Source organism: Capsicum annuum, chromosome 6 (genome assembly GCF_002878395.1).
Source record: "Capsicum annuum cultivar UCD-10X-F1 chromosome 6, UCD10Xv1.1, whole genome shotgun sequence".
NCBI classification, from domain to species: Eukaryota; Viridiplantae; Streptophyta; class Magnoliopsida; order Solanales; family Solanaceae; genus Capsicum; species Capsicum annuum.
The window spans coordinates 90,441,528-90,456,883 of NC_061116.1; the positions used below are offsets into that span (position 1 = coordinate 90,441,528).

Below are 15,356 nucleotides of genomic sequence, written 5' to 3' on the forward strand. Positions count from 1 at the left end.
TTATGGACCGGCGAGGGGGTATGAACCGACGGGGGGGTCGGGTCAGCGCCGGGGGACGGCGACCGGAGGTCGGGTCGGCGCCGGAGGTCGGAGCCGGCGGTCGGGTCGGGTCGGCGCCGACGGTCAGCGACGGCGCCGGGGGCCGGTGCGCTAGCGATGGAGAGAGGGTAGGGAGAGAGAGAGAGGGCCGGCGACCGGAGGGCGTGGCCGGCGGTCGGTCAGCGCCGGGGACCGGAGGTCGGAGCCGGCGGCCGGATCGGGTCGGCGCCGAAGGTCAGCGACGGCGCCGGGGACCGGGGGCCGGTGCGCTAGAGATGGAGAGAGGGTAAGGAGAGAGGAGAGAGAGAGAGAGAGATATTCACTTCTGGACAGCCAGTCACTCATCAGAAAACTAGGAGAAAATAAAAAATCAGTTACATAAATTAGCTATCAAGGCATCGAATATGAAACCATAAAAAGGATCAAGAAAAATTCTTAGTTGGAGGTTGAAGAAGAGCAATGTTCTGGAAGAAATGAATATGCCTATTGGTTTTCTCAGATAAAAATATATATAAAAAACGATAGAATTTGTAAAGTTACCATGCAATTACATGGTATACTTGCACCCAATTCTTTACCCTCCCTTGAGAATTGGAAAGTGTAATCACACCCTTCCAGTTGCAGTCAATTCCTCTCTAACTTGGTAATTATTTGGTCAACAAACATGTCAAACTATGTAATTACACCCAATTTCAGTTTCCCTGTGGCTTTTCAAACAGGCCCTTAGTATTTTGAATGAATGAGCCTGAATAAAGCAGAATGGACCAGAGGATTCATATAGTCTACCATGACCAATATAGGATTGAGAATTAAATTGATTGAGTGATTTTCTTATGAAAAGGTAAATTAATTAATAAGAGTGATTGATTTGACATTGAGATGCAACACTATATGGACCACAAACATGCTAAAGAACAAACTAGCCTGGCAACATCAGATCGATAAGAAATTCTTAATCATTGCAAAAGAACCTAAAGAATTTAAGGTAAATACTGTGAGAAGATAACTCACCATAATATACTAAATTGTGAACATTATCTTTGCTGTAGCGTTTGAATACGTTGCTCTTTATTTCCGCAAAATTGTTTGATACAAGCAAAGCAAATAATGCATTGTTGTGGGCAACTATACAAGTTGACAAAGTGATGGCTTGAGCTAGCAGGATGAAAGAATGAACAAGTGTGAGGTGTCAAGGAAACCAGATAAATACAAGGAATGAAATTTATGATATTGACCAATATACAGGAATGGAAAAGGATATTTGATGAAACCACAGCTACAACTTCATCCACAATAAATCTTCTAATCCAATATTGCATACTTTCAGTTGAGCTATTTGCAAGCCCTTCTGCTGTATTAAAAAGAGTCTGCATCACATCTCCACCAAAGCTTTGGCACAGTTTATCAAAAACCTGCCAAAGAAAGGCAAATGTTACCTCAAATTTGTCTACAAATTTCAGAAAAGAGTATCAATTAAAAAAAGTATAGTGAATGATGTTAGGACAGGAACATGCAGATGTAATAGACCAATGTCTGGTACCAGACCGGAACAGAATGGATATTTGATGTCAAATATATATATATATATATATATATATATGTTTGTGTGTGTATGCAATTTGAAGCATATGCATGCATTACAGTCTATGAAATTTATTAGAGTTCAAACAACTTCAACATTATGAAGACCTATCATAGACCAACTAGTCAGCTTCTCACCTCCAACACATTGTAAACCACATAAAGCTTGATTGTTCCTTGACCACGAATCATGTGATAGATTAGGCTGATATCTGCCATATAAAATTGGGAACAGGTGTAAGTCTAACCAAAAGAAGCCAAATAAGAAAGCCATAAAATGAAGAGTCAAAGCTCAGATGTGTGGTTAGGGTAATTAGCATGTGACAAATATTTAAGAGCATTGGTGAGGATTAAAGAATCTAATTCTACCTGTTTGTTGCAACAAAATCGCTCCACTAGCAAGGGCGACACAACAGCCAATATCAGAAAGCTCAACTGCGGAAAGTTTCTTGAGCTGCCTGCCATGAGCATGGTCAGGTTATTTTGTAAACATACGCTGCAGTTAAATAGATTTACTTTAACACAACAAAATCACGGACAAGAAGTGTAAAGACAGGCTTCAAATGAGAGGGCGAACAATTTTTGTTAGAGTTACCATAACCGACAACAACAGGGCAAGAAAAATAAAAATAAGAGGACAAATTCTCTGCTTTGAAGGGCAAATCAAGAAGGCAGTCTCTCTTTTGTTCCTCTGAGATTTGATGGAAAATCTCCAACTTCAGAGGTAAACAATAAAATAACTTTGAAAGAAATACCCCTAACCCTCTTAGGTAGTTGAGGGCATTACCCTTGTTTTAACTGATAGTTCGTCCCATAAGTTACGCTCAGAAAATTCACTTAACCAAGGCACTATTACTTGGCAGTAACAGAAACTTCTCCAGGTGCAACTGGAGAACACTCTTGGAGAGAACATCACCTCTGGGGCACCAATCAAACAACTATTTTCAACAAAAAGAAACTCAATTTCCCTTACTTGATAATCCATATGACTCCTAAAATTGTTGTTCTTTTCCAGGGACTGAAATAACACAAGACATAAACTGATACTCCATGAATTTCATTTGGCAGCAGAAGTTGTAAAAGTCTTCTTTTTAATGTTATGAACCATACCGCATTTCTGATAATTAAATAAAAAGGTATAATTGGTGTAATATCCAATCTCTGGCCATGAAGATATGCCCAATCACAAGTAAACCCAACCAAAATACAAGACATGAAGGTATGCCCAATCAGTAATAAACTCCCAAAATCACATAAAAGGGGGAAAATCTATAATCAACGCACCCACCAATGACCATCCCTCGTCTCATTCAAGTTGACATTTTAGGCAACGCACACCATACGCCAGCTATAACTTCACACCAACAGAACTGATGAGTAACCCAGTAATTGAAAACCATTGACAGATACACTGTTTCCAAAAGTATAAGTACCACTAAAAATTATCAGCCTCTTTGAATAGATAGTTTGTTAGGAAGAAAAAATCGCAGAACGAAGGAGAAATTTTCCTATTCCCCTCAATTTTGGCTCGAGATATTATAGTGATTACATATGTTATAGTTTTGCTAAAGAAAATGATCCTATGCATGATTACATACCTAATATTTGCACAAATATGATATTCATTATCAAACTAGACAATCTATATATACGCAAAACCATATAACAAACATAACACTCCTCAAACTGGATTAATTTGATATTACAGAAAAACTTCTGAACCCATCTGCTGTGAGGTCACAATGGTATGATCAATTATTTTAGAACTGTCTCATAGACAAATTTCCCTGATAGTGGAAATCCCAAAAGAATCATTTCAAGATCAAACAAAAGGAATAGGAAAAGTATGAGATACAAACCTTGTCTTCAGAAACCTCCAACAGATCATGATTAACCTCGTTGGCATAACAGTTAGCAGTGAAAGGAATGAATCCAAGCAGACAAAACAACCAACATCAATAAGCTGCAAAAGCAATAGTCTTGTCATCGATGCAGCTAAACCAGCTTGATAGTTTCTGAGACAAGACCCTATCCAAGAAGAACTACAAAGAACAAGGAATTGACCTCACAGCCTGCAGTTAGTTCGGAAAGAAATTGGGAAGGAAAAAAGAAAAGATCTTGTTTGCACTATCACACTCTTGGGCACATATAAATAACAGAGGAGCAAAAGATGCATGTCAAGCAACAACAGGCAACTAGGAGCAATTAAAGAATGACGTACTCAAAATAATTTGAGAATGTTACATATAGCATTGACTTTTATAAAGTATTATACCAGCTCACATCGCCATGGTAAGCGGAATATAGTATCATAAACTCTTTCCCGCTCTTTCTCATTTCCAAGGGCAACCGTACTCCTTAAAGAATTACCAGCATACATCTCTTCCATGAAGCACTTCACTGGTGACTTATCCACAGGAAATGTTTCTAACAAAATACCACACAACATAAGTGAGAGAAAAGAAGGGATACATGGGAAGTTTTCTTCTGTAACTAAATAATTAGAAGCAAAATTTAGAGACAAATGGCGACCTCCCCACCACCCAACAAGAGGAATTTATTTTTGTCTTACATTTAGGAGAAAGTCAAATGGTAAATAACTGTCATGACTCAAATTTAAGTACAATGACACTGTTGTTCAACATAAAAAGAGAAATGAAGATTAAGGACACCTCATTCAAGCTTCTCAATAGAACTAGAATTTCTCAATCCAAGTCCTAATCACCATCGTTTCTCTACATGCGTATTTATCACAAAATTATAGCATTCAAGTACGCATATGCATATTGATTGCCTTGGTTCCCCTGTGTACCATGGACAATACAGAATTCTAGTAGGTGCTCATGACATACTAAGGCCATAATTTCGTGATATCTAGGGGATTTCCCCTCCAACTGAATTTTAATATCATCAGCTAAAGGATCATTAGCTTCCTTCTTGCACAGGAAAAAAGAACAGAAAGGAGAAAATTCTGTATTTGGGAAAGCTAAAAACTTCCTTTTCCACAGTTGTAGAAGCAATTGGTACAGATAAAGAGACACTGACAGAACCTACAAGTTTTGCTTCTCTCGTGAAAGGGTCCTTATTCATTTTAAGGTAAAGCCCCTAAAAACAGTAAGCGTGAGTGCAAAGGTTTCTAGTTATTTACACTCTACATGAGTGTCAGGGTTTCTAGTTATTCTACAGGATGGTAAACCTAGGATAACTACATTTGCTAGGGGATTTAGCCATATTTTATCAGTTCCTAACTTCATAAGATTGTCATTCACTTATCAAATTTCATTAACATGTAGTTCCTCTACTCCATTTAGTTGACCTACTTTAAATTTTAGTCCTTCCCAAACTTAGGACATCTTCCCTAAAAAAGCAAGTATTAGCAATTTAGAGTATTGCTTGTTTGATTTGATAAGTTTGTACGCTTTTAGCATCTTCCGACATCATTTCACTATTGTACAGGATATCTATCAAGCACAAACATAAATATTTCAAATACATTCATGCAAAATGGGAGGGAAGGAGCTAAAGCTGTCTCCAATTGCCACATATTGTTAATACTTGAGTCAGAACACACTTGGTAGAGTGCATTGAAAAACTAATGCATGCATTGGTTTAATGTGTATTATTAATACCTTGGTACAGAGGAGCAACAAGCCCTTTTCCTTTGATTTTTCTTGTGTGGGGCAAAAACCCTAATCTTGTTTTCCTTCCAGATCTCTTCTAATTCTTCAATTACTCAATTATTTTCTTGATCTGAATCAACCCCAGTTTCCTGATTACACTTTTTACTGTTTTCTGGCTTTTTTGATGCAATGTTTGTGTTGTTTGGTTTAGTTTATTGAAGCCCCAAAAGGGAAATGTCTGCTTCACTTGCTGCATTTGAGCGTCCAAGAATTGGTTCTTCAAATACGGTTTTCAAGAGTGGGCCACTATTCATCTCTTCCAAAGGACTAGGTTGGAAGTCTTGGAAAAAGCGCTGGTTCATCCTTACACGCACATCTTTGGTCTTCTTCAAGAATGATCCTGTTAGTATTTTTTATCTTATACTTTTGTTTGATGAAAAGCCACATAGAACTTACTCTTCACTATTATATTTGAATTTTGTACAAAAACAAGTTGTTCAAGTTAGAGTAACTTTTATTCTATGATGTTCATATCTATGACCATTTGTTACCTTTGAGATCCCGATTATTGTAGACGGTTCGTATGCCATTTGGTGGAGGATCATATCTTTGTGTGAAATTCTCTGCTTTTATTTATTGCTTGTGTATGGGATACCCCGTGGGAGGGAGGCCAAGGTTTGGCCGCGGGGGGGTAGTGGAGGGCGTGTGGATAGTGATGGTAGGCTGAGGGTTGGGTCTTGGAATATAGGAACCCTTCAAGGTAAGTCCATAGAGCTTGTGAAGATTCTTAGGAAGAGGAAGATCAATATTGCGTGTGTTCAAGAGACCAAGTGGGTAGGGTCTAAGGCTAGGGAGGTGGATGGTTACAAGCTGTGGTACTCTGGGAGCAAGAGGCGTAGGAATGGAGTTGGCATCTTAGTAGATGAAGAGCTTAGAGGTCAGGTAGTAGAGGTGAAGAGGATCAACGATAGGTTGATGACTATTAAGTTGGTCATTCGGGGGTTTGCCCTGAACGTGTGTAGTGCATATGCGCCGCAAGTGGGATCGGAGGGGGAGGAGAAGATGCGGTTTTGGGAGGCATTGGAGGAGGTGGTGAGAGGCGTGCCTAGCTCGGAGAAGATTGTTGTAGCAGGAGATTTCAACGGGCACATCGGGGCGTTATCGGGAGGCTTTGGTGATGTGCATGGTGGTTTTGGTTTTGGGGAGAGAAATGAAGAGGGGGCTATTCTATTGGAGTTTGCGAGGTCCTTTGGGCTGGTGGTGGTGAACTCGGGCTTCCCGAAGAAGGACGATCACCTTTCGAAGCGCGATAGCCAGGACCCAGATTGACTTTTTGTTGCTTAGGAAAGGGGATAGGGCGTTGTGTAAGGACTGTAAGGTCATCCCGAGTGAGAATCTTTCGACCCAGCATAGGCTCTTGGTTATGGATTTGGGTATAAAGAAGAATAGAAAGAGGAGGAGTAAGGAGTGTAGACCTAGAATTAAGTGGGGCGGCTTGACGCCAGTGAATGCGTGGGAGATAGGGGAGAAGTTGGCGGGAATGGGGGTGTGGGAGTGTAGGGGGGACGTGGATAGTATGTGGGATAGGGCGGCTAGGTGCATCAGGGAGAATGCAAGTGAGGTGTTGGGTGTTTCTAGGGGCCGGGCCGGGCATCATCGGGGGGATTGGTGGTGGAATGAAGAGGTGGAGAAGAAAGTGGGGACCAAGAAAGGGGCGTATGCTAAATTGGTTGAGAATAAGGACGAAGAAGAGAAGCGGGTAAACAGGAAAGAGTACAAGCTAGCTAGGAAGGAGGCTAAGTCAGCAGTCACGGCAGCTAAGACGGCCGCTTGTGAGAGCTTGTATGCAGGGTTACAGGGGAAAGGAGGGGAGAAAAAGTTGTTTAGACTCGCTAAGGCTAGGGAGAGGAAGGGTCGTGACCTCGATCAGGTGAGGTGCATTAAGGGGGAGGACGGTAGAGTGTTGGTGGAGGACGGCCACATTAAGAATAGATGACAGTCGTACTTTCATAGGCTCTTGAATGACGAAGGGGATAGAGCTATTGTGTTAGGGGAACTGGAGCACTCAGAGGAGTGTCAGGATTTTAGCTACTGTAGACGTTTTAAGGTAGAAGAGGTTAGAGAGGTTGTTCGCAGGATGCGAAGGGGTAGGGCGACAAGGCCGGACGAGATACCGGTGGAGTTTTGGAAGTTCGTTGGAGAGGCTGGTGTAAGGTGGTTGACTAGATTGTTTAATGAAATCTTCAAGACGGCAAAGATGCCCGAGGCTTGGAGGTGGAGTACCATGATCCCTCTCTATAAGAATAAGGGTGACATCCAGAGTTGCAATAACTATAGGGGGATTAAGTTATTGAGTCACTCTATGAAGATTTGGGAGAGAGTGGTCAAGGTGAGGCTGAGACGGATAGTGTCTATTTCGGAAAACCAGTTTGGATTTATGCCTGGCCGCTCGACGACGGAGGCAATTCACCTGGTGCGGAGGTTGGTGGAACAGTATAGGGAAAGGAAGAAGGACCTGCACATGGTATTTATCGACCTGGAGAAGGCTTATGACAAAGTCCCCAGGGAGGTGCTTTGGAGATGCTTGGAGATGAGTGGAGTACCGCTGGCATATATCAGAGCAATTAAGGATATGTATGATGGAGCGAAAACTCAGGTGAGGACGGCGGGAGGAGACTCAGAGCATTTCACTGTCTTGACAGGATTGCATCAGGGATCTACTCTTAGTCCCTTTTTGTTTGTGTTGGTGATGGATGTGTTGACGCGGCGTATTCAAGGGGAGGTGCCTTGGTGTATGCTTTTTGCAGACGATGTAGTTCTGATAGATGAGACTCAAGGGGGTGTGAATGACAAATTAGAGGTGTGGAGGCAAACTCTTGAGTCTAAAGGGTTCAGGGTGAGCAGAAGCAAGACAGAGTATGTGGAATGCAAGTTTAATGACGTGAGGCGGGAGAATGAGGTAGTAGTGAAGCTGGAATCACAGGAGGTATGTAAGAGGGATAGTTTCAAGTATCTCGGGTCCGTGATCTAGAGTAACGGTGAGATTGACGAGGATGTCTCGCACCGTATTGGGGCGGGATGGATGAAGTGGAAGCTCGCGTCGGGGGTGTTGTGTGATAAGAAGGTGCCGCCCAAGCTGAAAGGCAAATTCTACAGGGTGGTAGTCCGTCCGGCCATGTTGTATGGAGCGGAGTATTGGCCAGTTAAGAACTCCCACATCCAAAAAATGAAGGTGGCAGAAATACGGATGTTGCGCTGGATGTGTGGGCTGACTAAAGGGGATAGAGTTCGGAATGAGACTATCCGGGAGAAGGTTGGTGTGACTCCAATGGAGTGCAAGATGCGGGAAGCCCGATTGAGATGGTTCGGACACGTGGAGAGGAGGGGCATGGATGCCCCGGTTCGTAGGTGTGAGAGGCTAGCGTTGGATGGTTTTAGGTGGGGTAGGGGTAGGCCGAAGAAGTACTGGGGTGAGGTGATTAGGCGGGACATGGAGCAGTTACAGCTCCCGAGGACATGACCCTAGATAGGAAGGTCTGGAGGACGCGAATTAGGGCAGAAGACTAGGGCCGGTTTGGGTCGCTAGTGTAGGGAATTACTTGGTGGGGGTTTTATTCTTGTTATGATTCCGTGTTCCATGTTTTATTACGAATCTGTGTGCTTTCCTCTGTTTTCTAATACTTATGGGTGCCGTATTTATGTTATGTAATCTAGTTCTGTGCTGTACTATGAGTTTGTGTGGTATCTCGTGACTTGAGCCGGGGGTCTATCGGAAACAGCCTTTCTACTTCTTTAGAGGTAGAGGTATGGACTGCGTACATCTTACCCCCAGACCCCACTAGGTGGGAATACACTGGGTTTGTTGTTGTTGTTGTATTATTAATACCTTGTTTGGTATACTTTTGCACCCTATGTATAACTAATGGTTGCATTAGTTATACACTCTATTATGTATTGAGGTGTGTATTACCAATATCTCAAAATCCATGGTATTAGCAACGCAATAGATCCAATACATGCATTAACATGATTAAAGACATTATTATCCCTCAAAAAAAAATTCACATCCTTTCCAACATATATACGAAGGATATTTTTGTAGAAAAAAAATTTTTTAGAAATTATTTAACTCATGTTATTTTTAATAACACTGCATAAGAAAAATATAAGCATAACTAATGCAAGAATAGCTAACACAAGCATTACTAACACACCATATTTTGCATTATTCATATACACCCTACCAAAGACCCCTTCAGAATCACATTCTGATATTGGCAAATTGGCAGGAAATGAAAACATTGAAGAAAAAATAAAACGAGGTAAATACTTACGATTGGGATCTTCAGCCATCAACTTCTTCCAATCTAAAGACATTTCCTTTTCCAAACTCCTCCCTGCAGTCCCATCCATATTCAAATTCACTTCAACTCTCGAGTTTGGCATTGGATCCAATTCCTTAACACTTTCACTTTCTTTCTCGGCAATCTGTGGTGATCCAACACTCTCTTCAGTCACTCCATTGACCATTACATTTCTCTGTCTCAACTCCCCAAACGGAAGTCCAGTAACTGAACTCACTAAACAATTGCTGTGAGGCATTGGCGGCGGCAGCGTCTCATGATCCTCACACACCACAACACTACTGCTTTGAGAAATACTGTAACAGTAACCTTTAAATTCACCGACGGGAAATAGGCGGTCTAGCTGCTCGTCTTCTGAAATCGCGGAATGTTCCGTGATTCTCTTATGCTTCTTCCTTTTCTTCTTCCTCTTGCGATTTCCGATAGGGCTTGTGGCATCATCGATCGGAAGAATCTGAGAAGAGGAATCGGAATTAGATTGGAGGCAAGTCGAATTGATGGAGGAATCGTAATCGCAGCCTTCATCTAGGATGGAAGTTGAGAGAATGTCAAATGAGAACTTCCGTCCAGTTGATCTCAACGCCATTGATGAGGATTGGAGCTATGCCGACGTTGACGATTCATGGAGTTTGCTGATCGGCGGTTACACCCTCTGCTAAGAAAGTAGAGAGGAATCAGAGGAAGAGGCTAGAGGTGGTGGTGAAGATTTGAGTATCTCTAGGTGGGTTGGGCTTTTGACTGCGAGACCTACGGGCTTCCTTCTTTATCTCAACTACAGTGAGAGCCCGTGGAAAAAATGGAAAAATTTTATAAAACCACAATTTAACATATTAAGTAGCTGTTTGGTCATTGAAATTTTTTCTTTTTTTCGAAGAATTATTTCACTTTAGTGAAAGTGAAATAAGTAAAAACATACTTCATTTGGTCATGAATTTTTCAACTTTAACTTTGAAAAATTATTTGGAAAAGTAAAAACAAGTTTTCACTTTTTTCACTCATATTTCTCTCACAAAATTTTAAAAACAACTTTAATTTATATTCATAGTCAAACACAACTCCAACTCTAATTTCAAAAAAAATAATTTTTATAGCCAAACGGGGCCTAAAAATACTAAAAATTTCTTCAATATGCAAAAATTACAGAAATCTCTATTTTTTAAATTTATCCATGTTAAGAGAGCTTATTTTTTGCCGAACTGAAGGAGCAGTTTTCTCCTCCATGTCACACCCTTTTTTGTTTAATTCCAAAAGAATTGATTTTAAGGGTCGAAAGTTTGAAAGGATTTTTATTACTAGGTGACAAAATGAAGAATTTGTTTCGAAAAAGACTTTCAACTATCAAAGCTCAGAGTCGCCGCTTGGCATAATAGGGTGTACCAAGTCAACTTTGGAAATCCTTTTTCAAAATTATTTTTGACTCTTTAAAACTGATTTGCGAACAGAGATTCCGATTAAGAAATTTTGTTGACCGAAGGGAAGGTGTTAGGCACCCCTCGATCCCGTGGTTCGACCACGGTCACTTGGCGAAGTATATCAACTAATTTAAACACTACGAATGTATAAACCACACAAAGCATGCAAAACAATCAAGCAAGCAAAGCAAAACAAAACAATCCAAAATTTAGTGCTCAGTCCAATTATACAGTCCCGAAAAATAAAATAAATAAATAAATAAATAAATAAAATACGGAAATATAAACCTACTCTATTCTAGCCTAATCCTAACTACACTCCATTGCTTTCTCCACTCAACATTCTGGGCCTTGATCGTGCGCCATCTTCAGGTACATGATACTTCGGGGCATTCTCCGGATAAATCAATACAAATTCCTTGGGGCATTCCCCGGCCAAATAAATACAATACATTTCAATGCATAAATCAAAACTACTCCACAAATATTTCATCATTTCAACAATCACAGATCCTAAACTTTGCCTATCCAGCCTACTTTTTGCCTACCCAACTCGACCTATCATGGCACTATCACGATCGACGGCGTCAATGAATCAAAACAACAATAAATAAAAATTAATCCTAATTCACTTTAGCAAATTTTCAATTTGCGCCCCAACTTCTTTTAACACGATTAAACCAATTCAATATACAATCCACCGATCAAGTTTTCATATCCAAATCCAACATCAACCCACACATCACGAAGATTCAAATATGCCAAACACATAAATCATTCATAATTATGTAAAAAAAAACTAAAAAGTCTCTAAAGAAGATAGAATTAAACCTCAAATGTTGCTTTTGATTAAAGTTGCTCCTTCTGACTGGACCGCGTCTATAATCTCGGATCGAACCTCACATAACGAACAACTCCAACTTTGATATATCCCCTTTGTTCCATTTTTCGCCAATACCAAATCAGAAACAGACCTCAAACTCAATTGTCAAAAACCTAAAGGTGAACGCACTATTTTCTCGATATTATTGGGATAATTTTAACTAATTTGGCGCGTTCCATGCGTAAATTCCATCACCAAAATAGTATCAGCGGTGGCAGTAGAGTAGTCAGGCATTGGTGTCACGATTTTAGGGGGTTTGAAGCTAGTTTCAATTGGGTTTTAGGAAGGAGTGGACGGACTCTACGCTGAGGCACTATTTTGGTGACAAGCTCACCGAAAAAAAGTTGTTCTTCCCTCTACTTGGTTCACCGTTCACTATTCACGTCGGCCGACCACTATTCGGACCCATTTTTTATCTTCTCTCTCCTGATTCTCTCTTTCTCCTATGATTCTCTCTACGTGTATGCGTCTATATAGATGAAAAATTGGAGTTTTCTCCCAGAGAAGATGATGGCTACGGTCCCCTTTTTTCTGTGTAGATGACCATGTATATATGGAAGATGTACTATATATGTTGTTCCTGGAAAAAGAATGAGGAGTGATGAATGAAATTGATTCCAGTGGACTCCCCTGAGAATGAAAAAAATGGTCTAGAGTATGTAATTTGATCAATTCCCCGTATGGAGGTGTATGATTCCCTTTTTCTCAATTTTGTTAGTCTAAAGATGTGGGACCCATGGTATGAATTTGTTAGGTAAAAGTTAAAGAAAAATAAAAATGTGTAAGAGTGGCCACGTGGGAATAGGGGTGAGTGGGGTGATAAGGATACAGTGTGAGTTGGTTAGGATGATTTAAAATTTGTTATGGGTTTGTTAAGAATTGTTATTTTTTTGTATTTTTGTGGGATATAATTACATGGGTAGGACACATGGTAAGGTGAACTAAAAATGGATAAAATTAGACTTCGGGAGGGACAAAATTAGGTGTCTACCCTCCATCAAAAGCACTTTTTAAGGTTTGATTTCTTGTCATTACTATCTCAACTTCTTCATATATTTAATAACAAATATTTAATAATTTTTTATTTGTGCAATTTTTCCTCTTCTTCATCTTTATTTTTCATCTTAGCAAATTCAACAATTTCTGTCAAATCTAAAAAAAATCAATTGCACTAAACTTTCAACCTCTTTTTTTAAAATTATTTTGTATTCATAGTTGTTGAAAGTTGAATAATTTAAAGGATTGAGTGAAAATCAATCAAAAAATAACAACGATCCTATTATGATGAAGAACTAACTAAAGAATTTGAGTAATTTGAAGTATTGACTAAAGATTTTCATGAAAATCGATCAACAAAATAACAACAATCCTGTTATGATGGAGAAATTAAACAAAGCACTTAAAGCACAACTTAAGATACATATTTGACTATGTTTGATACATTTTTCATATTATATCTCTAAGTATCTAACACTGTATATGTATGTATCTCTCGTATTATTTTGTTTGTGTCAAAAATCCATAAGAGAGATGCATACTAATAAAGCAAGAGATACATATATAATACTTATATGTGTAGTATGTAACTCTCGATATATATTTTTTTTGATTAATTATATATGTGAGAGATACATTTTATTAAATACATTTAAGGTTCTTATATGTTTAATATGTATCTCTTACAATATATGTTAATATAGATATTACTGTAGATACATGTTTGTTTGAAAATATTATGTATCTCTTATAAGAGATAAGAATAGTATTATTGACCCGACCCTACTCGGGACCTTGTCATAATAGGCATCTCAAGTCTGACCAGGATCGAAGACCACCCTGGCTACCTAACCCAACCTTCAGCCGCCTACCCGAGTTGGCTACATTTAAAGCATATAACAAGATAGTTTAGCAACTCATATGAAGACTCTGGGATAGGATTACGACTGTGATCGACTCAACCGAGTCCAACCATCCCGTACCAACCTCCAACCATATCAAACTAAACCGAAACCATAAATCCGACCATAACCAAATAAGTTTCATAAATAATTAAATGTATAATCAAAAAATAAAAGAGGATGGAACAGCCAACAATATCGTCAATCAGTATCAGTCCCAATACCAATACCAATGCTAAGGCTGACACCAATATCGATCCTGCCTATTCCAACCCATAGTAGTTTCACAAAATCCTTTAACCAAAAGAATACAAAAATCTGATTGGGATATGCCCCCCAAAGGTAGACAAAACCAATATCCATAAATAATCCAAAGTATGAAATAATGTCCATAAAATAGAGCCTTCCGGAGAAATGAAAGCTCACCACTTCAATCTAAAGCTGGCCCCGAATGTCCGAATCTAAGAAGGAGGAGTAGAAAAACCAGTTTCTACATTGCATAGGGATACAGCCGCCCGAAGATGGGTTAGCGGGTGAACGCTAGCATGAACTCGTGATAAGGATAAAATTATGTCAATTAAGAAAATCAAGTAAAACCATCCATATGCATACAAACCATACATATATATATAACCATGCCAGGAAAGAGAACCGGGTATAACATGCATTTAAACCTTTAACCTGGCTATGTGAAGCTTAACTATCCTAAAACCATCCACATGCTATATGGGTCTAGTATAACCCCCTAAACGGGCCCCGATGTATGTAGTCGTATAAATTGGAGATACCATAAGAGTTGGAGATTCCCATGTACCCTTCACTCTCCATGATACATATGTACAGTGTATTTAGAGGATTTACGTGTACCTCATAGTATCATAAAAGGGTCACCATGCCCTACCCTTCATGTTGACAAATATGAGTTTCTAGCCATTATAGTGAAAACCCAATATTATGGTGAAAACATTGTTATAGGCATTTTATCAAACACATTGGGGGCATAGTATTTTCAAAACAAAGCCAATTACCAATAGTCATTCTCATGCAACCAATTATCCAAAACGACCATTAATGCATATAAAGACATAATTAAAACATAGAAAAACCATAACCAAGCATTTATAACCACAACTCCCAAATCATAATTAAAAACACAAAATCATACAACATTCAAATTATGAAAACATTATATAAAATCCATTCCTTTAGTTGGAACTAATAATGAGTGAAGAGAACATACCTTAAACCAAGATGATGGAGAGAAATCACCAAGACAAGCCCCAATTTACTTCTTTAGATGAAACCCTAGGTTTCTTTGCCTAAAAATTCTGAAGAGGATTTAAGAGTGTTTTCTAAGTATTTGAGAATAGAATAGTAGGGCAAATAACCTTATGGGACCTTAATAGGATAAGTGGGGAAATGTCCAGATTGCTCCCACTTAAACTGCACTTAATTCCTGCCATAGGGTATGACTGACCCTTACGAGTTGTACCCATCTTGTACGAGTGATACCCTATAATACCCCGATCGTTCCTTAAGCCTAAATTTGTCTTTTGAGT

General features: G+C 39.5%; 1 protein-coding gene across 3 annotated transcripts in view; it reads right to left on the reverse strand.

The window, feature by feature from the left end:
• The window catches only part of LOC107873204 (protein POLLEN DEFECTIVE IN GUIDANCE 1), a 24,105-nt gene extending 13,720 nt beyond the window's left edge, over positions 1–10,385 (reverse strand). Inside the window, exons 1-7 of one of the 3 annotated variants that reach the window (XM_016719957.2) lie at positions 9,575–10,385; positions 3,896–4,047; positions 3,480–3,583; positions 1,990–2,078; positions 1,759–1,832; positions 1,301–1,451; positions 1,051–1,218 (exon numbers count right to left, since the gene is read on the reverse strand). In XM_016719957.2, coding sequence (XP_016575443.2) covers positions 1,051–1,218; positions 1,301–1,451; positions 1,759–1,832; positions 1,990–2,078; positions 3,480–3,583; positions 3,896–4,047; positions 9,575–10,190 — 1,354 coding nt within the window. In that variant the 5' untranslated portion in view covers positions 10,191–10,385. Of the gene's footprint in view, positions 1–1,050; positions 1,219–1,282; positions 1,452–1,758; positions 1,833–1,989; positions 2,079–3,479; positions 3,584–3,895; positions 4,048–9,574 lie in introns of all 3 variants that reach the window. The other 2 variants (XM_016719958.2, XM_047414808.1) reach the window with 2 other exon arrangements.
• Positions 10,386–15,356: the final 4,971 nt, after the last annotated feature.